This window comes from Gordionus sp. m RMFG-2023, chromosome 1 (assembly GCF_954871325.1).
Source record: "Gordionus sp. m RMFG-2023 chromosome 1, tfGorSpeb1-WG-v2, whole genome shotgun sequence".
In the NCBI taxonomy this organism is placed as follows: domain Eukaryota; kingdom Metazoa; phylum Nematomorpha; class Gordioida; order Chordodea; family Parachordodidae; genus Gordionus; species Gordionus sp. m RMFG-2023.
The window spans coordinates 61,312,547-61,339,865 of NC_088775.1; the positions used below are offsets into that span (position 1 = coordinate 61,312,547).

Here is a 27,319-nt window from a genome sequence, read left to right on the forward strand (position 1 = left end):
TGAATAAAAAGGCGTTATAAATTAAAAAATAAATTAGAATATAACATATTTTTATTATAAACTTAACTTTTGAATGCTAATATGATATTCTGACCTTTAAATAAAAAATGTTAAACCATTATAATCGACCTGTTCACATAAGTAGTCAATACATGTTTATAATACCACTTTATATGGAATTGTAATTGAGATATAAAAATTTTAAAATGGGCCAGCCATGTCTACCTAAAAAAAATGATATTTTAATTCACTTTGGTTATTGTTTAGTAAAATATCTTATATCCAGAGTGAAATAGAAACAATTATTTTAATCATTTAAAACAAAGATGCCTATTTCCAAAAAACGTGAGAAAAGGGGTAAAGGAAAAGCTTATAGGAAACAAAAAGATCCTGATTTTAAAAAACTTGAAGGTAGTAAATATAATTAATGATTATTACTTATTGATTTTTAAAAGTAAATGGAAAGAAAAAACGCATTAAAATTCCAGTTATATCAAAGTAATTAATGCATATTTTACGTTTGTTTATAAATCGTCTAGAAACATATCAACACAAGTAGAACTCTCATTAGATTCACCAATAAAGAGTATTTTGGTCAAAGATAGCAAATTAAAAAAGATCAAAAGTTAGATTAAAACTTTTCAGTTATAAATTTTTATTATAGGTAAAAAGGAAACTAAAATTGATAAGGATGCGGAAATTATTTTAATTAAAAAAGTGAAATTTAAAATAGAACCTAAAAAGGTATTATATATTGAATATAATAGTTTTCAGTATTTTAATAGAAGAAAAAGAAGTCCAATAAATTAACTGATAGTATATCTCAAACAGATAAACAAGTGAAATTTTCTTGATAAAATTTAATCATCACATATTTTAGTGTGACATGGATATAGAGATTGATGAAAATAATATAGAAATATATGAAAATGATATAGAAAATAAATTCATTAGGTATAAATTTTTAACATAATATTATCATTATTAAAATATACTGACTTGTAATTATAATGTATTTTTTAAATATATTAATATACACCAGAGACCTGCAGAGGTATTTTTTACACAGCCCAGCCCTTATTATTTTTATTAAATTTGCCCCAGCCTGAATATTTTTTTAAAAAATTTTTTTATGCCTAGCCCTGGTATATTTTAGGGTTGTGCCTGCAGGTCTCTGATATACATGTTGATTAACTTAAATATTAAAACAGTGATTTGTTATAAAATCTTATATATATATGTATTTTTTTAAACCAGTGATACAGATTTGTTGGAAGGTAATATGCTTGCCATAAATGTGAAACATGCCATTAAAAATTGTACTAATATAGGATTACTATCAAATTCTTCTGCTATTGATGGTGATGAGGAGGAGGATTTAGGAGAAAATGAGTTTGAGAAGTTTAGTATAGCTAAACTTGAGAATGAATCACCAGATACATGGTTACAAGAGGAAGATGAAAAATCTCTAAGCATGGATTTAAATGAGCTGAAGACTAAAGTTGAAGGAATTGTTAATGTACTTAATAATTTCAATAGAATGAAGGCAGAAATTAAAAAGTAATAATATATATTTTATTCCTGTTATTTATAATTTGCAGATAGCCCATCAGGAATGATGGGTGTATAATCAGTTTCTTTCCTATCTTATGAGTTGTGAGTAGGAATATAAATTTCTTGGAAAACTATGATTAAGGGGAATTCGAGGAAAAAACAGGAAATTTCCTTTTAATAAATATTTTACAAGTCAACACTGATTTTTTTCAAGTTTTATTAAAAAACTATTGACTATTAGCATATTATTTAAACAAGTGTTAATTTCAATTAATTTGTTCTTTATCTTTTGAAAGTGAACATGATTCCAGATCAAAGCCTGATAATCTATAGTCACACCTTCAAAAAATGTTTATAACTATGAATAAAATTTTTTTAATAATTAATTTAATGTAAATCCATATATTTTTTAACACAACATGTTAGCCAGGTTTATTTTATATCTATATAATATATATTATAATTTTTTACTTTATGATCTATTATAATAATTAATAAGCCTACATTCTAAAATTATTTATTAACAGCTTACTTTAAGATATTATATAATATTATAAATATTACCAAGTATCTCTTTAAATTTCAATTTGAAGATTTTGAAATTGGTATACTTTTTGGACATATTTTACATTTGGTATGGATAGAATTAGTTTTTTATTATATTTGGGTCATGATTATGTTAATTCAGAATCAGTTGATAATGTTGAAATAACAACCTACATGCTTACGGGCCAGCTGCCACTTGAGGGCCACTATTTTTTAATAATAAAACAAATAATTAAGCATTCATAGAAATTTTCTGATATTTTTATTAATGTAAAAAGAAATTCGCGGACTATCGGGCAGTAGCTCTGACCTCCTGTGTATCGAAGGTCTTTATGACACTAATCAAGAATAGGATCTTAACTTCTACACCCTTTCTTCTTTCTAAATATATCTGTGCATATAGGCCAAATAAAAACATTTTGGAACCTATTTTATCGCTGAAAATAATTATGCAAAAGTGCTGGAAATATAGGATTCCGTCTTATTACACTTTTATTGATTTCAGTAGGGCCTTTGATAATGTAGACCATAACGCCTTATGGGTAGCACTATCAGAGTGTGGTATCGAACAAAATATTATCTCCATCTTAAGGAATCATTATTCCAAATTAACTTCATGTTTTAAAACAAACGATAAAATATCACCCTTCTTCAAGATAAAAAAGGGAGTAAAACAAGGTTGTACTTTATCACCACTTCTCTTTAACATCATAATAAATAAAGTCATAAAGGAGGTAAATGCTGCTGCAGACTTGGCTGACTTTGGGTCTAATGAAAATTTTCACTTTGTTAATAAGATCGTTTCGTATGCCGACGATATTGTTGTAATATCAAAAAATATTGAAGAGACTGTATGTCTGATATACCTTATCGAAACCATAAGCCTCAGAGGTTTAAAAATTAATTTCAATAAAACGGTTATTCTTTCCTCGCCAAATACACCACCGCTCCAAAATCTTTTGGTAGGCGGGAATGTTATCAAAAAAGTAGATAATATCAAATACCTGGGTGTGATGCTCAATAATAAGGGGGAATGTAAAGAGGAAATGAAGATTAGAACGCAAAAAGCCAAAAGAGCGTTCTATATGTACATGAAAATCTGGAAGTCTAAGGAAATATCGGTTTTTACGAGGTTGAGGCTTTTTAACTCTACTATTATCCCCATTTTATTATATGGAAGTGACATATGGGAAGTTAACAAGACGGACTTAAGACGTATCCAATCCTTTATAAATAATTGTCTGAGAACTATAAATGGTATTTTTTATCTCAGAGTCATCTCTAACTCTAACCTCTGGAGGAAATCTAGCCACACTCCGATAAATATTACGTTAAAAAAACGTCGGATACAGTTCCTAGCCCATATAATAAGAAATTCAGATCACAACCTTGTACATGATGCTATCGTTTGGTTATATACACATAAAGGGAAACAGTATACTAAATATAAATCGTTATGGTATTACAAAGCTATAAAAGACATGATGGAGCTGAATGTAAACATGAAACAATTTATAAAGCTTAATAATTGCAAAAGGTCTATCAGAAAACTCTTTCGCATCAAAGATAGATATTTTAGATGAAAATTAAATTTGTTCCTAGAGATCTCTAGTTCAAATACCTTTTTCTTACTTTTCTTCCTCGATTTCTCTTGTGGATTTATTCCTCTTGAAAGTATATTTCTTTTTTACCTCTAAAATAAATAAACTTACAATAAAGCTTTTCAAGTTAAATTTTCCACCTCCCACCTTTAAAGTAATTAACTTTAAAAGTAGTTCTTGGGTGTAGGCTATTTTTTGGTCCCTCTCTTTTCCTCTAAGCCTATAGACGTTTTAATAACATTTCTTCAGAATTGTTGTGCGTACAAGTACATGCGGCTTGCCCACAAACGTGTGGAGGGCTCCTCATATTTTTTTTCCCCCCTTAAATTAATAAATTCCAATTAGATGGAAATGAGGAAAACCTAGTGTTGCTCTGTTGTATATTCAACGTTAGAGGGCGAATGCGCTATATATCACGTAAATAATACTATAATATAATAAGATTTTTTATTTATCCATAAATGAATTAAATAAATTTTATGTTATTTTTTTTCATAAGCCATCAATACTAAATTTTGTTTATGTTGATCTTTCATTGACTCTAATGCTAAATAGAACTCTCTTTATTGTAGAGAAAGAGGCCCCACAAAAAGCCGTTGGTACCTTAATGATGATGGCTGCTGAGTACCATTTATACAATTCTTTAAATGCATGATGATATTTTTTTATACATAATATGGATATTTTCAAAATTATGTATTTCTTTAACTTCTGAGCTAATAATCCTTTAGCTATTTTCATTTCATGATGTAACGTTTTCATATTTAAGTTAAATAATAATTTTAATCAACCATTTTATCCGATATAAAATAATCAGGGTCAAAGGGGGACAATGTATTAAAACATGATAGAAGATTATAGTCATCTTGTGTAAATCTATCTAAAAAACGATCAACACAAACAAAGTAATAATTTCATAATAATTCCTTTTTAAAGAACAATTGGAGTCTTTTTCCAATCAAATTAAAAGTCTCTTAAGACATGATCTGTATATTTACAGGATACTCTAAAATGTCTAAAAAATTATACAATGCATTAGATAAATTTTAAAAAATCAGAAATGATAACAATGTTATACATATAACATATAAAAGGAACTTTTTTATTAAATTTTTCTTATTTGCACTTCTCCATTTTGATCAGATATGACGTTTGCACCATCATATACCTGGCTTATTATATTTGTTGAATTAATATTTAACTCATTAAGTTGCTTTAAAATCTAATCAGTAATGCTTTCAGTAGAAAGAGACTGTAAATTTATAATTCCTATTAAATTTCTTCAGAATACAATATAGCGAATAATTATGCTCAGAGTTTCATAACCTTATGCATCTTTTGTCTCATCAGCCTTAAGACATAAGCCATCTCACTTTTGTTATATTTATCTGAAATATATTCAAGCACCATATCTGCCAAATAGATATTACTTCTTTTTGAATCTGGGGTGATGTATATTGGGCATATTTAGGTATTTCATGATTTTATTTAATCCAGGACCTTTTTGGATGGTGTATGAAACATTGCTACAAATAGTCCAGAAGAATAAATTATGTTTTCATCTTTTGCAGCATCCATAATTTTTGTTGAACCAACCCACGAAAAGGTAGCTGCTGTATGCTAAGAAATAGCATCAAATCAAATATTGATTTAAAATAGTAAAAATTATATTATCACTTTCATTTTTAAAAAACTTCAATGCACAATTATAAAAATAAAACAAAATAATGATAAAAATACTGTTGAATATTAAAATTATAATTGACATACTATATCTATATTCTATATAAAAATATATAATTATAGGAAGAGAAAATAATATATTTAGGTGTGGTTGGCGGGGCTTAATGACCCATGTATGAATATGCAGTTGGATAGACAAATTTCAATTGATATTCTTTGTCTAAGGTAAAATCCCACTTTTGGATCACCTGTGATTAAACATAACCTTATTACGGTTAATTTGTTGGCTTACCAAAATTGTTGATATCTCAGTATATTCTTCATAATTCTAAAATATTCATTGCTGTTTAAAATAACTGGTTATATTATAATAATAATATTGTGATTGAACCATAATAAATAAAATAATTATCATTGAAATTAGTACAATTTAAACATGATTAAGTGCCTATATAATGTCATACACAAACACACATGAAAATGGTAAAATATGAATGAATGATGATTTATTATTGGATAAAAATAAAACAGGATAGAAAGAAATTTACAATCTAGACATGTTTTTTGAATAAATATTTAAAATTTATTTAAAAAATAATATATTACAAAAAAAATTTTAAATTTTATAGGGTGCCAGGTTTAGCAGTAAAAAATTTTTTTTTGGGGGGGGGGGGGGGTATCTGGCCCCCCGTGTGGCTATGGTACTGAATAATATTCAAGTTAATAAACTATATTATAGGACAGAAATAGTGACTGATTAAAAAAATTCAAATGTGATAAAGGAAACACCTAATTAACACTTTTTTATTAAAAAATTTGGATTAATTTTTTTTATATTTTCAAATGAATTAAAACAGAAGATTTTTTAGAAGAGAACGAACTCATTTGTCAAAAAAGGAATACGTTCACTTTCAAAGTTCGTATAAAATTCAAGGAACTTTGTTCACAAGCATATTCATTTAAAAACATTCATAACACATATGTATAATTTTTTTTTAGGCCCCGAAAATTTTTCTTAAGCCTCCTTGTGCAGCATTTAGCCCGACTTTATGGTTATAATCGTTTTCTGATGGAACAATTTGTTAGATTGGTACCATTGGATCAGCTGATTGAATTCTTGGATTGGAATGATAAGGAGAGGCCGATTACCATAAGAGCAAACACATTGAAGATATCAGCTGGAGAATTATTGAGATCTCTTAAACACAAAAAAGGTGGCGTTTTGAAGTGTGATAAACTCACTTTTGGCCAGCTGCAACCATCTACAGGGTAATGTATTTTTTATATAGTTTGATTTATATATAACGAAACATTGAAGGAGAAAAGTAGCTAATCAGTTTTAAAAAAATTATTTTTTATATGGGATTGATTGAGATTAATAGAAATCATGGGCATATTAAAGGGGTTTGACTCCACCCCCTCTCCCCCAAAAGTTTAATATTTAAATGGGACTAACTATATTATCTGAACTATAAAACTTTAAATCAAAATTTAAAATACATCTAGAAAGATCAAAATATGACCATTTTATTTTAGAATATATTTTTCCTTTTTAATTTAAAAAAACTTTTTTAAAATTACTGGATATTATTAAATTAAAAAATATATGTCCTGCCTTCTTCAAAGTAAAATCTAGATACATCACTGATGGAAGTGTCATTCAAAATTAAAAATATGGTATAATTGCTCCTATTTTGAAGTCACTCATTTTATCTTTTAAATTTTACCATTTCATAAGTTTATAATTTTTAGTGTTGTTAACAAAAATTCTCTAACTCCATCTAACTTTCTCTTCTTCATAATCTCTCCCAATGTTGCCTCATTCATATTATTTAAGATATTTTTCCTTTGTTCTATTTTAACAGTGTAATAACCGAACTCAATCTACACTTTTATATTATATATGAGATGAATTCTTCAGTTTTATTAATTATATTCTCATATTTATTTTATACCTATCACTAGCACAGTGTTCCTTTGTTAATTTTATAATTATCTTGTGCTTTGTAGATAATACTTTTTGTTCAAAAGTTATAAAGCACTTTATATATTTTTAAAAGGGAAATTGATTCTAAATCCGCAAAATCCCCCCAATCATCATCATCCATAAAAGAAGACCCTCATTTGATAGTGGTTTACGAGAGTGCCTTTTCTCTTGGAGCAACGCCTGAATACCTTGGTGGTCTTTATGCCATACAAGGCACTGCTAGTGCCTTAGCTGCTTCTGTCCTAGCTCCAGCACCAGGACAGCGTGTGCTTGACCTCTGTGCTGCACCTGGTGGAAAAACCTGTCACTTAGGTATAATACTTTTAATTTATAGTGTTTTATTCACATTTATTGCTATATTTTGTAGAAATTGAGTTTAAGGATAAATACCTTACATTTAGCAGAGACTCACGCCAAACCTGACTTGACCTATTTTATCCTACCTAGGTAGATTTACTTAAAATGAGTTTTTTGAAAAGATTATGTCATATATTTTAGGTATATTTATATGTTTTGATAATCAATTTATTATAATACAATTATATATTATACTAAAAAAAATTACCACAGATCCTTTGGTAGGTTTATGTTTGCAGATTTCTACCATGAGTATCGGTCCATTCTTAATTTTAATAATGATAGGCGGTATGAACAGGTAGAGGGGGGGTGGGGAGTAAGAGGTTGGGATAAGATAAAATATAAGCAAGAATGGACTAAGTCTGAAATATTTTGATCAAACTTGGAATTGAAACTTTAATCAAGCAGTAATATCAAGTTTTATTATCTAAATTAAATTTTAAATGTATATTATAAAATTTGAATAGCTGCCATAATGAAAAACAAAGGCACTATATTTGCGAACGATGTGAACGCCGACCGGGTTAAGGCTATATCTTCGAACTGCAACAGAATGGGAGTAGTCAATACTATAATTACTAACTACGATGGTAGGGAGTATCCTAAAGTAATTTTTTTGTAACATCATATGTATAGGGGTTTTACAAATTATATTTTTGTAAATAAATTATAATAAATTCTTCTTTTTGGTTTAGAGGGAATATCACTGTTTCCCAGATTAAAAAGATTCTTAATCAATCACTTTATAACCCTACTATCTCAGATTTCTCTAAAATTTGTTATATAAGTTAATGAAGTGTTGTGATTGACGAATCCAAAATAACCCCTTGACTAATAGAACTGGAAATATAGGGTCTCAAAATGGCTCTGCTTTGTCATTTTTTTGAAATAAATTATTTTTTAAAATTGGTTTAATATTAGATGCTATATATATATATCTCAGAGACCTGCAGAGGTACCATTTAAACGGCCAGGCCTAGATTTTTTTTAAAAAAAATTTCTCAGGACCTGATTATTTTTTCAAAAATTTTTTAGGCATTGCTCAAATTTTCTAAAAACATATTTTATTTATTTTTAATTTTTATAGTTAATAATGGCGATTTAAAATATGTGGTTTCAAAATATATAGCCCGGCCTTTTTAAAAAAAAATCAGACCTGGCCCAGGTATATTTAAAAAAATTAAAATATGGCCTGGCCCATGTACCCAGGCTTAGGACCGGGCCTGCAGGTCTAATATATCTATTATGGCTCATTTAGCCCTAACTAAACTTGCACCTATTTTGAATAAAATTTATTTTTTTCCCAAATTTGAAATATTTTATAAAGAGTACCAAGAACTGTCAATATAAAAATAAGTGGTAAAAAAATTTAAATAAGAAAAATTCTTTAAATAAAATTGTCACTAGATGGCGTTAATTTTTTTAATAGTTTGATTAGCTAATTATGATTTAAACTAGCTGATGTTAGCCCGTTAAAAATGAGGAGAATCATAATTTTTTATTCAATGATGGATGAATCACAAATTTTCCTATCTTTGAGGTGTGATTTAGACATATATATTTATTTTGATTAGGGATTTTCCATTATTTTTATAAAATATGTGTTAATATAGTATATAGTACCTTTAATTTATGTGCACAATAAAAAATCCTTTAAACTAAATTTTTATTCATATATTTGTAATTTATATAACCCAAAAAATATTTTTTTGCTAGATGAGAGTTTTGCATGACCTATTTTCGATTTAACATTGCCCCACAAAACTCATCTAGCAAGATTATATTTTTTCGATTATAAATTACAAATAAAATGAATAAAAATTTTATTGAAAAATTTTTGCATGCACATAAATTAAGGGTACCAAATATATACTTCATATTACCCTCATCCAAATAAATATAAATTTCTGAATCACTCATAAGATAGGAAAATTTTGATTCCGTGTCATTCTTGACAGGCTATCAGCTAGTTTAATGATATGACATTTTTTTTTTATTTGAGAAATTTTTTATATCATTTGTCGATGAACAAAAATATAATTTATTCATTCATCTATATATATAAGCTTACTCTCGTTATTTATAATAATAAGTATAAGTAGAAGAGGCAAACTCTTTTTTGGAACTCGATAGTATATAAAAGCCCTATTTATATCGAATAATAATTCATTTAATTTTAATTTAAAAACACGGCCTATTCAAGCAGGTCTATCTGAAGGAATTTACCCGAGAAATATATTTTCCTTCATTTTACGTCAACTAGTATTGCATATAAGAGGTATAAACAAATCATGTTTGCCAAATTTGAGCACAATGGCCAATGCATCATGATAACATTCTCGCTTATTTCTTTGAGACCCTTGAGCTTTACCGATAATTATATTTGTTTACCCCCAGAATATTTTTTCTACTCGTAATTTTGTAAAATAAAATTTAAATTATTTCCCTCAACCTGTAAATAGGAATCAACAATATATTGTGATAATTTTCCAGCAAATAGGATTGGGTTAAATTCACACAAATTGCTAATCTTAACATTTTAAACTATAGCAGTGAGATATTTGCCCTTGAACCCTCACCCTTTATATCTGGTTTCCAACCAGGGTTACCAAAAGTAAATAGAGGATGTATCATTGAATCAAGATTAAGACTTAATATATTTATAAGCTCATTGCCATCAACTCGAGGATAGACTTTGATATCCCCTTTAAACGGGAGTTTGCTATCATCGTTTGTAAAAATTATAGCAACTTCATCTATGTTAGGAATATTGTATCTTCACTTGTGCAATTAGCATGAAAGATCACATTTATTTTTTTCTTTTATATTTAACCACCATTATCAGCCGTAGCCTCGGTTCAAACTATTAGAAATCTGTGCATTCATCAATGCAAATAAAAAGGCACTAATATATGAACGGATATCTTTCATAAGGATTTGATAATGGGTCTTATAAAAAAGGGATATATCTGATTGATATCTTAGCTTTAACCTTATGACAGCAATTCTTGAATCTGCCATCTGAGGGTTTTTCCAAAGAAAATATTAAAGAATCACAATCTTTACACTTAAAGTTGAGCATGAGCAGGCCACAATAGTGTACTTTTACCAATGGTTGTTGTGCGTAAATATCTATCTAAAATAAATAATAAAAATTGTAATTAGTACTTTTGTAAATAAAAGTAATAAAGAAGTATGATATTGTTTTTAGTACTTTTTTAAATAACGAGTGGCAGCCCTCCTTTAAAAACTCAGTAGTGGGAGCTAGCTTTTTTTAGCTGGTATGAATGGGTTTGGGAGCTAGCTCCTTTAAAAAAAGCATTAACAACTCTCTCTAGTGTCTTGATAATGAAGATGGTGCCTTTATTTTGCTGGAAGTTAGTCATGAATCATCTGAAATTTAAAAACGGTATTTACTGTTGTGTATGATGAAGTGTCTTTTTATTGATAGTGAAGATCTAGCCTTTATTTTTCATAAAGTTATATATTTAAAAGCGTGTAAATTGAAAGTATAAAATAAAATTTACTACTGATAATGAAGATGGTGTCTTTAAATTTATGTGTAAGATTTAATGCATGCATGGAACATAATTGCATTGGTTTTGGTGTAAAGATTATCAATGGATAAATATTTTTAAAAGAATTCTGTTGGCTACATTTAATTGACATTTTTTGAGGATTATATATAGATTATAAGTTATGTCGCTATATCCGGGTCGCTGGAACATAATACGTGCCTATTTTGTTTATTTCAAAAAAATTAATAAATTTCCCAAAAATTTACTTTTTATTGGAGCCTAAAAACATTTATTATTTTTTCTATGGGTTTGTTGCCCAACATAAAACATGGAAAATTTCATAATTTATGTTATCATCAGGTAGACTTCTCTATCTCAGCAGAATGGTATTTCCTTGCTACTTCACATGGGGAAAGGGCTTGCGATGGAATTTTAAACCCTTGGCTGCACAGGCCAGTTTACAATAACTTATTAAAATCAAATAAAATCTTGCGATTTTTTTAAATTTGCTGATGAAAATATAGAAAATTTTCATTTTTCTTATACATCTGATGAAGAATTCCAAGAGGAGCAAGAACTTTTAAAGTCGGTTTTCTAAAGCTTTTAATTCCTGGAACTCAAAAAATTTCTCACAAATAATTACACAATATATTCCACTGCTGTTCAAACCACGCCTCAAAATATTCAAAATCGAATAGGCTAAATATCAACCAATTATATTAAAGTGTATGTAACATGTTTTTATTATAATGAATAGTTGGTAGCATATATTCTGGCTATTAGTAGTGCTGATGGTAAAGGTAATTATTTTGCCCCTAATGGACCTTCTCAGTCCTTTTATTATCTATCAATACCTGATATTCTTATTCTTTTGAAAATGATATTCCACTGTCATGAATCTTTTGACCACTACAGAAAAATTTATAATTTAATCGTGAAAAATCCAAAATGACACACAAATTAAATTTAAGGAAATCAATATAACTAAGCGCCTATACTTTAAGTATTTTACTATGAATCAATTCTTTAAATATACTTCAACTGACATATTTAAAAAATATAGTTTTTGGCTATTTTAAATTACTTGCACTATTTAGCGGAAATTTTATTTTTGTGCCAAAATGAGATTTTTTTCAATAAATATTATATTATGGTTTATAAAAAATCTAGATTGACTTATATTTTCAAATAATAAAATTTTAAGCTATTTAAAATGATTTATGCCACTTAGCGGTAACTTTTTAAGCATTTTCCCTACTTATTTTTTACCACGCTGAAAATTTTTATGTGAACATATTTTGGTACTCTTTACAAAATATCAAAAATTTGGAAAAAATTAATTTTATTTATTGAAGAGTTTACTAAAAGACCAAGCAAAGCCACATTGAGACCTTATAGCTATGGTTCTAGATCATAACACCTCATTAACTTATATACCAATGAGATGGTCAGATTGTAAAGTGATTGATTTGATATTGAATGACCTTAAAGCAGATTATTAGTGTAGTCACGATATTAACAGAGGAAGGAAATTACAAATATTTTGGAGGGTTTCACCTTCAAACCCTTATTTTACCCAATCTTTAGCTAGGTCCTGCACACATTCTAATTACCATTTTATTAGATATTTCTTTTTTAATGCTTTCATATTTTATTCCCAAAATATATATCTTTATTATGCCTAGACCTGTGCGCCCCTGGTCAAATACACTGTAAAAATGATATTTATTTTATATATTATTTATGAATTGTAATTGGAAGAAAAATATTTTAAATATTTTTTAAATTATTAATGAATGCAATTTTATTTTTTAAAATTAATAAATATTATTTTTGTAATAAAAACATTTGATTTGTAATAAGATGATATGTTATTATTAGGCTAGAAATCTACAGAAAAGATATTGAAATATTATTATATATTTTATTCTTCTAATTTTTGATGTTTCAAATCTTTTGTATAAGACCATCAGTTATTGTATAAGGAGTAATACAATATTTTCATAATGCAATCTACAACTCATCATATAAGACTTATTTTTTATTATAAAAGGAAATTTTAATTAATGATTTTTATTGTATTACCATTATAACTTATATAAACATAGCAGGATTAAAACAATTTTAATGTAGGCAGCATTGAAATACCCTGTAACAAGTATATCCTTGCAAGCAAAACCTTCTTTTGCATGGAAACATTTTGGATACTTAATATTAATAACTGACACAAATAATAAGAGAACCAGTGTTGCTGCAGATAAATTCTTTTGTAATATATGCTTACAAATAGCACTTGTCAGAGTAAATTTTTTGATTTAAAATATTTGTGAATTTTTTAATTAGTTATCCAATCAAATTTTTTTCTAAAAATATCAGCACATCAAACATAATAAAAAATTTACTTGACAAACATGACTTATCATGTAAAGAAGAAATATCTGAACAAAATTTAAAATTATTTTATTATAAAAGATACAACTGACCCTATAAAAGATAAAAGGTAAGGAATTATGTTCTCATGTGTTGCAAGGATTGAATGCCTCTTCTATAAATAATAGTACAAGATTTTCTAGAGGTTATTTGTAAATATAATTTCTATAGGGCAATCTTAATTTTTATTTTAACCGTTAAAATATCAAATTATTTTATATTAGATTATTTAAATAAAATTGATCTCATCTCACATTTAAAATTTTTTAAGGCATCATGTTTTTATTATTATGTAGAAATATGGCATTATTTCAGATATAAAAGATTTAACAGAACAAAACTTAGCCTTAGTGGATTATATGATGTGTATTTATTAATGAAAGCATACATATGTCAACAAATTAATATAGGTTCAAAATTTTGTGCTATAACTTTTATATATGGACCGACAAATATAGACGTCGAAATTATATTACCTTTACATTTCACGAAATAGATAATAATTTTAATACATTGGCGACACATCATGTCACTTAAAAGCATATCGCTAAAACTATTCTTTTCGAGTTAGAAAAAGTTGAAAATGAATTTGATTTAGGGTCCCCGGATCCTCTGAAATACTTCTCCCAATCTTCTATTGTGCTGCTCAGGCGTAACCCCCGTTATTAATACATCATCCATATAATAAAAAAAACTTCCTCTAATCCCTGAAAAACTGCCGCCATCGTCCGTTGAAATATGGACTACGATACACTCAATCCAAACGGCAACCTTCTAAAAGCAAATAGGCCCTTCGGCGTTGTTATAGTCAACAACCTCTGCCTCTCCTTTTTCACCCGTAATTGCAAATACGCGTTCGAAAAATCCACTTTTGAAAAATATCTGCTCCCCTTTAAACTGGCCAATATCTCCTCTATCCTGGATAACGGATACTTCATCTCCACCACACATGGATTCAACGTTACCCGGAAATCCGCACACAACCTCAACTTCCCATTGGCCTTCTTTACGGGTACCAAAGGTGTCGCCCATTCGCTGTATTCCACCGGACTCACTATGCCCTCCTTTACACACCGATCCAACTCTTTTACTTCCTGCCTCCATTCAAAAGGTACTCTACGCACAGCATAATATTTTAGTACACATCCCTCATTCATCCGTATATCCACTTCATAGTCCCTCACAACCCAACTTATCACTAAAAATTTCATCATATTCCTGGACTAACCACCCTATTCCTTTTTTCACAAATTCCAATTCCCCCACAGACTCCTCTGGTCTATTTACTTCTCTTCCTTGTTCCTGCAACTCCTTCCCTTGTAATTCTCCATTTTCTATACCTCGCATCCACGGTCCAACTATTTCCTTTGTTACTTTTGAACATCCTCCCATTTCCATATTCATCAACAATTTGACCTTCTCTCATCGCCTCTACACCATCCCCCATTGTCATCACTTCACTTTCTCCCCAAAACATGGATGTCCCCTCATCCACTTCTATATTGTCTCGGTCTTCCATCCATTCACCATCTCTCCTGTAAATTTCATCATCCTCGACCATCTTTATAATATCCTCCCTGATGCCCTCTTTGACGGCCAGAAATATCCACTGCGCAAATACTCCCCAAAAATTATACTCTACCCAACACTCGTAATCCAGTCCCATCCCATCACTGGCTCTACACTTCTATTAATTATCCACAAATTCAATACTTGGCGTCCGTCACTTCCGACATCGCCTTTCACTTTTCCCATCATCTCCATTTCGGATCCATCAAACTGCCTCACTTGAATCCTCTCCTGAATTATTGTACTATTCGGCCATAGTCTTCTAAAATCCTCATATCCCATTACCGAAATAGCTGCTCCCGTATCAAACAACATGGATATCATTTTTCCGTTTATATTAAACCACACTTTCGGACTCGAAAGATATACTTTTTCCTCTCTACCCTCTTCCCTCAACATTTTCATAACCCTTTCTAGCCCCTCCGCTCCCCCCTCCTTGGCCTGAATTCTCCTTTATCCACAATCATATAGTCATCCCCCGTCGCAATCTCTCATGCCCTTCTTCACGATACTTGAAACATATAATTTTGCAATCGGCCCCCATTTCACCTCTTGTTGAAACCTCGGTCATACTCCTCACATTAATAGCATTCGAACTCTCCTCTTTGGGGAAATCCTCCTCTGGTTTCTACTCTTCCCACTCTGCAATCATTCTCCGCATGTCCAAATCTTCCACATCCAGCGCATCGTAATCTCTCTCTTTTACCCGGACAATACGTCGAAATGTGACCACCTTGGCCACACTCAAAACATTTAACGTCCCTACAGTTTATGGCTATATGCCCTTTTAACCCACATTTATAACATACCATATTTCTATTTCTCGGACCTTCCGTCCTAAACGACCTTGTCAATTCTCCTCGACCTCCATATATTCCTATTCTTCCATCTTCAATTCCTTTTTCATTACCGCTCCATTTTAAATCCTCATTACTTGCCCATCCCTGCAACATTTCCTGCACGGGCAACCACGTAACCCTACCATATCTATCTTCTTCCCCGTTATGTCCTTCAATTAATAACGTCTGTCCCCGTATCCTAATACATCTATTCCAGCGTTCTCTCCTGCCGAAATATAAACTACCTAATAAAATCAGCAATACCACTATCGCTCCTAATATATTATACTGTATCTACATATATAGTTAATTTAAAACCCTTCATTTCACTTAAGGAAAAAAATTTTTAATCAAATCATTGAAACAAAATATTTCTAAATTAATTTATTTATATTAACCATTTTAACAAAATAAAATATATCTCAAAATATTACCTACAAAAAGTTAATAATTAACTTAACTAAAAAAATCTTAACTACCTGAAGAGTTAAACAATATGATACAATTAATAAAATTAATACCGAAATAACACAACAGTACATCAGACTCTTACTGTAACCCAAATTACAATTTTTCCTATCTCTATTAACAACAATCCCGGTACTCTACCGATTTTTCTCAAAAAAAATAAATATTCCACAGAACCCCTGTGCCTTTAAAATATAAATTCAATACCACAGTTAATCCACTGTGCCCTTAACAAATGTTAAGTTTTTCCTTTTTATTACCTAAAAAAAAATTATATATAAATATAAAAAAAACTAACTTTTTATTTGTTTGATCACGGCACCAATTATTACGTTGTGCCGTAACAAGTCTGGGCAGAATAGAAAGCAAAACTCCGAATATAATAATTTTATTGAATTTCCCACAAAAAAATAATTCTCTTTAATTTGCCAAAAACGGCTATTTTATAGATGAAAATAAAATGAATAAAAGAATAATTCTTACAAATCCGAATAACACGACTCATTGTGAGTCTTACATTCCCAAAACAAACCAATGCGCTAAGGTTAACAAACCGGATTATTCCGCGTAATAAAAATACATATAATGAATTTACAAAAAAAAAATATATATCCCAATACAATATTAAAAACGCCAATTAGGACAAAATTAGTGTTGTAAACGAACGCGTTCGTGAACGAAGTTCTTTTTTTATGACGAACGCGTTCGAATTTAACGTTCGTTTCAATTTTAAAAATACTTTTTATTTATTTGAAAAATTTAATATTTCCAAATTTTTTTAAAAAAAAGTATTATTTATATTTTTTTAATCGGCTGTGTATTTCCTTTTCACATTTCAATTTTTTTAACACATAGTTTATTAATTTTAGTATTATTGTTTATATTTTAATTTAATAGATTAGCATAAGCATGAATATTATTATTTAATCCTCATCATCTGATTCTGAAAATCCAAAATCAGATGAATTATCATTACCATGGCCAAATATGATAAATGTTTTACAGTAATATCCTATATTGAAGGAACTAATTCAATGCTTACCAAATGTAAAATATGGCCAAAAAGTATTATATTGTCAAAATCCTCAGGTTCCAATTTAAAACGACATTTGATTGTAATATTAATTATTTTATATAATATAATATAACTAAGTAAAATCATTAAATTTAAAGAAAAAATGCATTTGGGATATTTGACCCCAATAATAACGATAGTTATTTTAAAATTATAAAAAATTAGTAGCCTCAAATATGGTCAACCATTGATAGATGCCGTATTAAATGGGATTAATAAAAGGTATTAAACCTATCACTCATTAATATTTTATTTTTTTTAATAGATTTGAACATATATATATGAAGATCAATATGTTCTTTCTGCAATTTTACATCCAGTATTCAAGCTTCAATGGTCATGAATAAAACTTCCACAGAACGAAAAATTAAACTTATAGCGTTATTGAAAAATTTGAAAATCCTAGAAATAATAAAAAAAATATTTTATTAGCAAAATTTTGTCCAAACTTACGATTAAAAATCAACTTAAAGCATTTGTTTTGAAAATGAAAATATTATCAATGTTGTTGCTTAATTAGCAAAATTTGTAAACGATACTTTTAAATGGATCTAGATAAATATATCGTACATCGTCCAAGAATGTATACAGATATTATTTTTACAAAAGTATCTTAATATATATACAATATCTCGCAAGATACTATTATAATTATGTAAGGTGTACATAATGCCTATTGATATCTCATCTCTACACAAAATATATAATTAAATTATTTCAAACATCTAAAATAGGTACAGATAAATTTACTAGATACAGGTACTTTTAATAAAGGCATATCTAGATACATATACCACATTTTTGTATTTAGATTTTAACAACTTTGTTAATTAGTAAATTATTTTAATCCATTTGGTAGATACTAGTTAGGATAAAGAAAAAAAATACCAGAATGGAAAATTTAGAAACACAAAATTTCTGCTATCCGCCAATATTTAGTGTCTTGTCTGATTAGTAATTCTTCAATTAGTATTGCCAACCATGACCAAGTTATAAAAAGACATTTTAATCATGGATTGAGCTAAGCTTTTGGAAAAACTAATTCTGAAACGTATGTTAACCATTAAGTACTGCTTTATTAGCATATTTCAATTCATTAATCCGGTTGGCTGAAGGTTTAAAGTTGGGGGAAAATATTAAAGCATAGATGTCTGGTTTTCGCTAATATTTATTACCTGATTAGTAAATTCTTCAATCAATTTTCCCACCCTCAATATAGTAACCTAATTAGAAGCTAAATAAAATATATATCACAGCGTTAAATTAACCAATCTGCAACTGCAAGCATTACCTCTGAAACTTACAGGCGCGAAACTGTAGGAGGGATAAATTCCCCCATCGCAAATTTGCCTCTTCTCGAAAATAACATTTTCAGTAAAAAAAATTCCCTACGCTCTTTTCCTCTCCTCTTCCACAAAATTATATACAAATTTATTAAGAATTAGTAAAAGTAATAACTATTAACGACCTTAATTGGAATTTTTAGAAAAAAAGGATTTATATAAAAAAAATAAGTGAAACCCCAAAATTATTTTATTAAAATTTAATAAACGCAAAGGCTTACAATGGACCCAAAGACTCCTACTAATTTTATGGCGGAAAACCCCGCCTAATAGTATTTCCCCTCCTGTAGGAAAATCCTGGATACGCACACCTATGCATTAATGCTTCAATTATTGACATCATGCGAGAACACTTTATGTCCATATGTGATGCCTGATTAGTATTTACAAATTTATCAATCAATAAACTAAAACTAGTTATAAACTAAATAAATCGGCTGAGTCTTAAATATCGGATTCAAAAATACATTCGTTTGTTTTTCCTCGATTCATAACTCTGATCTCTTTAAATAGTATTTGTTCTTTTCAGTTTATTTAATAGATGTAAAATAGTTGAAATCACATAGTAATTTGATATGAATCTGACTCATATTAAGACGAAGTCTTAAGCATGAAATTTGTCAAACTTATGAAAGCATTAGTTCTTAAGCTTAGGCCAATATGTAATGCTAATATACATTTTAGTTTTATCTTCAATACGTTTGATAAACACTAAATATATAAAGGTTATTCAAAAATTACTAAAATTTTAAATAGAACGAAGAATCTAGATGCAACTATAAAAAAAATTGAATAAACGAAATATCTAAAATAAATTACTATCATCGTGATAACAAATCAACTTTTTATTATAAGTATAAAACTCGATGTTTAGCTGTAGCTTTGATACTCTTATTTAGTAGCAGCAGCATAAAAAAGTCATATAGACTGGTGGCATCTTTGGAAATTTTGATGCCAAAATAAGATGGCTTGGTTAGGGTAAAATTAAAAATTTGTAATTAGTTTATTTTTTACCCTCAAGCGAGTTGAGCGTTTGCTTATTAAGTAGTACTAATACTATAGCACTTTTACAAGTAAAAGTAGAAAGGGCAAAACGCCGATCCCATACGAATTATAGCGTCTCTGGGAAGCGTCCCGTTTTTTTAATATAATTTATATCACATTTTTTATGAGAACATTTAATTATAAAATGAAATATGTCTATAGTAATGTTTATTTTTTTTCACGCAATTTCTTTAATAGAAGAATATATTTCTTGATATATTTTAGAAAATTAAGGATCGGGTTTTTATTAATTTAAAAGAAATGAAATCATATTTTCGTGTAGATATTGGGGCGGATCAAATCAGGGCATATATTTAACTTTTTGAAATATATCGGATCAGATATTTTATTGTTTTTAATTATTTTGTGTTTGTATATATAATATTTTTTATTTTATACATAATAAAGGTGTTGATCACACCGATCCAATATTATTAAAAAACCTATCCGATATTTATATTGATTTTTATTTCATCAATCTTTGAACCAATATAATAAAAATATCATTTTCTATTTTTATAAAAAAAACTAACTTTCACGAATGATCAAGTTTATTTTTTTATTATTATACAAAAGTTAATAATCTCATTTTAAATACTTGCATTGTTTATAGGTGAATGTAGTGTTGTAAACAGTTCTATTTAGTCGATTTTTAAAAAGTGCTAAATCAAGATTTTAGCCTAAATATTATACCTGTCACGGAATTTCGCCAATATGTTTAACTTTTCTGCTATGGGCAAAATAAATAGGCTAGATTAGTGGCCAAAATTTCGAATTAACCGTTTTTAAAAATTGGCTAGAGCTGTTTAATAAAACTAGCTGCTTGTTACTCGTTGAATATTTTTGAATCCTTTTTTTATTGCAGATAACAAAAAATAGTGTACAAAAACAGTATAAAATAAAAAAAATTATTTAATTATATATACAATTATGAAATAAATAACTAAAAACATTTATTAGTAGTTTTTTAAAAAAATCGAATTATTTTAATAGATAATGTAAATTGATTTTGTTATATTATCTGCAACAAGAAAAGAGTTTAAACATATCTAGCGAGTCACATTCCCTGTTAAACGATTCGATTTATCCGATTTTTCAAAGCGACATAAGATTTAGCCAAGATAAAATGACCCAAGTTTGGAGACTTAGCTCACAGATGACAGAAAGGTTTGGATATCTATTGGCGAAAAGTCTTAGATAATATTATTTTGGCTATTAATTTAGTCGTTATTAAAAATCGGCACTAGATTCAGCTATAACACCAATAAATGAGATAATTAATTTTTAGAGAATAAAAAATAACTTGATCATTCGTGAAAATTAGTTGGATTTTTTATTAGAAAATATTGATTTTTTTTTATGATATTGGTTCAAAGATAGATGGTACATAAAAATTAATATAATATCTGATCGGTGACAAATTTGTGGACCTGCACAGCCCTACTTAGATATCAATATAAAAGTATTAAGATATAAAATTTTACCTAATCATATTTTCCATGAGGGAGAGGTCCACCCAAATCCTCTCACCATCCCACTTTTTTTACAACACTTAAACAGATAGAAATAATCGATGTTATTATACCAATAATAAAAATTCTTATTATATCTTATCAACATAGTTATTATTATTTAAATAGGTGATGCGTGGTTTTGATAGGGCCTTGGTCGATGCCCCCTGTATGGGAACAGGAGTCATTAGTAAAGATTCATCTGTGAAGATTAATAAGGTTTACAATTAATTTAAAGAATTTAAATATGATATTATTAGGGAAATATTAAATTTAGCATTTTAATTTAACCGTTATCATTTCCCCCATAAAATGTAGAATCTGCAATGGTATGGATGTTAAGCCTAGCCCGGATTTGGATAAAAATCATTTTTTGGCCAGGCATAAAATGATTGATCAATTATTGAGTTATATACTCCATTATATAATATTCTAACTGATTATTAATATCAAAAAAATTAGGGTCGACAGGCTTATTTTTAATAAAACTTTACGGCCCGACCCATTACCCGGTCTGAGCTTGCATCTTTCTGATAAAATGTAATTATTCAAACACTACCACTTCAAAATTATACCTATTTCCTATCAATAAACTTTGTTGTGTATAAAACAGAGTGGGCCAATAATGGTTTAAGCTCTAAATATTTTTAATAAAGTGATTTCTGTCTCAAAGATTTGATCTCGGGATTCCGTTTCCGAACTTTGTTGATAAACAATTTTGAAATTCAGATTTGAACATTCTAAATTGAACTCTTGTTAATACCAGATTGGTTCCTTGATATTTTAAACTAAGGTTCCAGTTCGGTTCCAAACTCTATAAATTACTTATTTGTTTATACAGGATGAAATCTCGTTACGGAAATGCACTAAATTGCAAAGGGAACTTTTGCTAGCTGCCATAGATTGCATAGACCCAAAATCGGACGGAATTATTGTGTATTCGACTTGCTCCCTCTTGGTGAATGACTATTTTGACATTCGATTTTTGTGAAATAATAAATTAAACAACATTTTCAAAAGTTAAAATAATAATCATCTGTCTACTTAAACAATTTTTATTTAACTATTTAAAACAAAGGGTTCAAAAGTAAATAGATATCTATACTAGTGTTAAAAAGTACCACTCGGAGCACTTATATTTTTTTAAAATGCTCCTTTAATTTTATTGTATAAATTGATGAAGAAATAATATAAATTTATGGATCTATTATATTTCTTATACTCTATTTTTTAAATTCTAATTATAAAACTTTTCATAAAAACTATAGCAGAACATATCATGTGATTTACAGGTACAGAAGATATAGATGAAATAAATTTCCATCTTACAGGAATTTTTTTCTTCTAAAAAAATGGATCTAAAGAAAACACATATTAATGCTAAATGTTTATAATGTATAAATATGACAATTTAGCTCCTAAAATTTAAAAAAAATGGTTAAACCATATATTGATGTATATTAGGATATGGATTGATTGGGATTCGGAATCTTTCAATTTTGAATAATTTATTGAAACCGATTTTTAAATCTGAAAAATCTTTCTGAATTTCAGATTGTTTTATCTGGAATTGTTGAAATGTTTTTAATTTATATCCGTTTTTTAATAGATTTTTTATATAAATTTAAAATAACTATGGCCAAAATTGTACGGAATTTATAGGGTAGGTATTCTACTTATGATGGAATACATTTCCGGTCAAATCAGATTTTTTTAAATTAAAAATCTCCCTCAGTAAATGATATTAAAATGTGATTTCCGAATCCCCATGGATTTTTTATCTTAATACTTCATTATAATATAAAATCTATAGATAAAGAAAAAATGGTTTTGTTTTATGTACCTTATGTTTATATTATAAAAATAAAAATAAATAAAGCGGGAGGGGACAATAAAAAAAAAGAATTTTATTTTTAACAAAAGTATTAACATTATTTTATAAAAACCAATGGATTATTATTGATAATTTATTTATAAAGGATAAGGTAAATTCAGTAAAAGTTGGTCGCTTGAAGGTATTAATGTGCTATATAGTGTTGTTAAACGTCTCGATTTTTAAAAACGACTAGTTCAATATTTTCGCCTAAATTATTATGCAAGCCTGGGCATTTTGCTCATAGAGGGTAGAAAGTTTTGGGCATCTATTAACGAAATCTCGAGGCTTGCATATTGGCTAAAATCGTAAATTCAAATTGACAAAATCGAAACATTTAACAACACTAGCTAGGTTCGCTTAGCATTTATAACGAAATTCTTCGATTTTTTTTTTGAATTTTGAGGTTAAATTAAAAGATATCCAACTTTTCATAAGAGTACCGTAACATATAAGTAAAAATCTTCAGGTTCCGATCATAAAAAATAGGAATATCGGCTCGGTTTGAACCTTTAAACCGGTCCTAATATATATGGATTATATTTATAATTATTCTCTACTTTTTAAAGGTGGACGAGAACGAACTGGTCATCGACTACGTTATGCGTAAGCGTAAAATTAAAATCTTGCCGACTGGATTAGATGTGGGCAACGACGCATTCACCAAGTTATTATTTAATCCTTTCTTAAAATATTCGAACATAATATTTAATATAATAGAGGTAATTTTTGAAGTGCCATATGCCAAAAATCAGGACTTGTCAAAGTAAAATTGCTTATTGAAATCCGACAAAATTCGGCCTTGAGAAATTTTAAAATTTGTATCAGTTTCGGGCCTTCAAAATCCAAAAGAAAATCGGGCATACTTGGACTTATAGAATCAAAAAAATCCCCTTCAGAGATTGATATCGACCAATAAATGGCTGATACTCAAAGTGTAATTAATCTTCATATAAATTTTTTATTAATGCTATAAATTTAATTTAAAAAATTCTAAACTGATCTGTCGTTACCTTGATTATAGGCCCGAAACTGATAATGGTATAAATATGCATACTTGATATTGAAGAAATGTATTTTTATTTTTTTGTATATATATATATCAGAGACCTATAGGTCCGGGTACCCAGCTGGGCCATATATTTTAAAATCAAATATTTTAAATCACCATTAATACCTATAAAAATCAAAAATAAATATAATATATTTTTTTTAAATCTGGAACGGGCCTGAAAATATAAAACCCGGGCCAGGTCAAAAAAAAATCTGTGCTGGGCTGTGCGAATGTTACCGCTGCAGGTCTCTAATATATACTACATGAGTAGATAGCCCGTCAAGAATGACTATTAAATCAGAATTTTCATCTTTATTTGTTCATGGGTGAAGCAGGGACCTTCGTGGGCCTATATTTTTTTATTTTTTGGTCTAGTCTAGCCTAGACCCGTGGCTCGCACTAAAAAAAATTATAGGCCCTTACCGCCCCATAACAAGTTTTAAAGAATCCCATATAAAAAATTTATTTTATTAAATGAAAATAAACAATATTTCAGTGTAGGCAATCATTATGTTTACAATACTAAATTTTATTAGAAAGAAGCTAAATTTAAATTAAAAAATTTTAGGCCCAAACTCGGCCTACATTTATTTTAAAAGGCCTGTGAAATATAATATTAGGCCCATACCTGGCCATATCAGAAATTTTATGAGGAGTATAGTTGAGCAATACAATATTTTAAGCAGTTTTTAGCCGAAAACCATCACTTTCCTCGGGGTTTTTCTTAGATAGCAGATGAAATTTTGAAGGAATTAAAATAAATTAATATACCTTCATGTTAACTGATTTTCTCCGGGTGGCGCCTGATGATTGAGCCGACATTTCGCTATTCCATCTATAATGAGTGAATCACAAATTTACTTTTATTTTGATGAGAGATGAATTCGGAATCTTTCGTTATATTTTTTAAAAATATGATAAGGTATATATTTAGTACCTTCAATATAAACAAATAATATATAATTAGGTCTTGTCCTATATGCATTCTCTCATACAGCTTTCAAGTTCTCATATCGCATTCAGCAATGAATACCTACTTCTTCTAGATATAAACCATAATACTAAATGAACATTTTTTATAATATTTTAATAGAATGAGTCTTAATAAAGAATAATCTTTATAATTTCCATAATGGATTATCAAATTAGAGTTTTTATTTGAAGGTAGAGAGATGCTTTAAAACCAGGGTTGGCATGTCGGTCAATTGACCGGTCAGTCAATTCACCGGAGGAGTATTTGACTGGTCAAATACTCTAAAATATTAATGGCGAATAAATATTTTGATATAATTAACTAGTATGCATTAAAAGCATGTTTATCAATCTTATTAGGTTACAATTATTTAAAAAATTATTTGTATCATGAATTGTTAAAAATAAAAGAATTTTTTTATTGTTAAAATATAAATATAGTAATATATTTAGTTATTTTTTTGCTTAATCATTGCCGTTTCTCGCCTTCTTTATTTTTTTCAATTCATTTTTCTTAAAAAAAATAAAAATACCCGATTTATTATAATCATAATATAATTTTTTCATTCTTATTTTTTAATAAATTTAAATTTTATTTAATATTTAGCCGAGTATAAATTATATTAATTCTCATTTGTTTTACTTACACTTGCTATATTTGGTTTTTAAAATTAATTTTCATTTTAATTTTTCTGGTCAGATTTACGGAATATTATTCAATTCTGGTAAAAAGTTATATATATTATATTATATTTATAATATTAAGAAATTATTGGAAAAATTGGTCGATAATTATAAAATAGTTAAGATTGATTAACTTTACAATAATCAAAATCATTTTTTGTTAAATTTTAATATATTAGGGATTATGGTCAAACCAAAGCATCATCTTTGGATTTTCAAGAAGTACGCGATGGTAAATCAGTTAAAGCGGTGTGCAAGTTTTGCAAGATGTCCTATATCACCCACGTTGATAGAATGGTCAAACATTTATTAAGCAGCTGTACTATGTGCCCTGTTATAAATAAGGAAAACTTTTATTCAAATTCCAAAATATCAACCTCTACAAATTTGTAATACTTCTAAGTCTAACTCTAATGAAGAATTGGGTGAAATTAGTGAGAATGATTATCAAATGAACAATATTTTGTCTTGTGACTCAGGAGAATTTGATTCCATTATTTCTAATCAATCTACAAGCAAGGCGATTAAATATAAATCTCAATCTTGTATAACCGGTTTCATAGATAGAATTAATCCCAAAGAAAAAAATGAGCTGGATCAATTGTTTGCAAAGGCTGTATATGCGAGCAATTTACCTTTTCACATCACTGAAAATCCCTACATCCAAGAATTTTTTTAAAAAATACGTCCTATTTACACATTACCCAGGAGAAGGCAGCTGGCTGGATATCTTCTAGACAAAGCGTCAGGTGATATGGAGGTGAGAGTTGCAGATATAATAGATAAAGCTCCTTACTTATCAATTGTATCAGATGGCTGGAGCAACATTAGAAACGAGAGTATTATTAATTTTATGGTGATGACGCCTGTTCCAGTGTTCTACAAATTTCTAAATACTGAGGAAAATCGCCATACGGCAATTTAAAAATGTAATTCATGAATTGAATCCGGTAAAAGTATATTCTTTAGTTACTGATAATGCCGCTAACATGAAAGCAGCCTGGAGAATTCTAAAATCTGAATCTATTTATAATCATATACAATGTTATGGTTGTGCAGCGCATACATTGCAGTTATTCTTTCACGATTTTGAACGATTGAACGCCTTCAGTGACCATATTTCAATAATTAAAAAAATTGTTAAATTTTTCAAGAATAAACACATACCAGCTGCAGTATTTTCCCGTAATAAGAATCTTCATGGCATACCA

General features: G+C 28.4%; 1 protein-coding gene across 1 annotated transcript in view; it reads left to right on the forward strand.

The window, feature by feature from the left end:
- Positions 1-286: 286 nt before the first annotated feature.
- The window catches only part of LOC135930935 (uncharacterized), a 37,120-nt gene continuing 10,087 nt past the window's right edge, over positions 287-27,319 (forward strand). Inside the window, exons 1-13 of the mRNA XM_065467738.1 lie at positions 287-411; positions 456-498; positions 540-625; positions 665-744; positions 786-839; positions 881-954; positions 1,258-1,560; positions 6,384-6,653; positions 7,445-7,683; positions 8,196-8,335; positions 21,655-21,744; positions 22,367-22,483; positions 23,968-24,065. Coding sequence (XP_065323810.1) covers positions 327-411; positions 456-498; positions 540-625; positions 665-744; positions 786-839; positions 881-954; positions 1,258-1,560; positions 6,384-6,653; positions 7,445-7,683; positions 8,196-8,335; positions 21,655-21,744; positions 22,367-22,483; positions 23,968-24,065 — 1,679 coding nt within the window. The 5' untranslated portion in view covers positions 287-326. The remainder of the gene's footprint in view (positions 412-455; positions 499-539; positions 626-664; positions 745-785; positions 840-880; positions 955-1,257; positions 1,561-6,383; positions 6,654-7,444; positions 7,684-8,195; positions 8,336-21,654; positions 21,745-22,366; positions 22,484-23,967; positions 24,066-27,319) is intronic.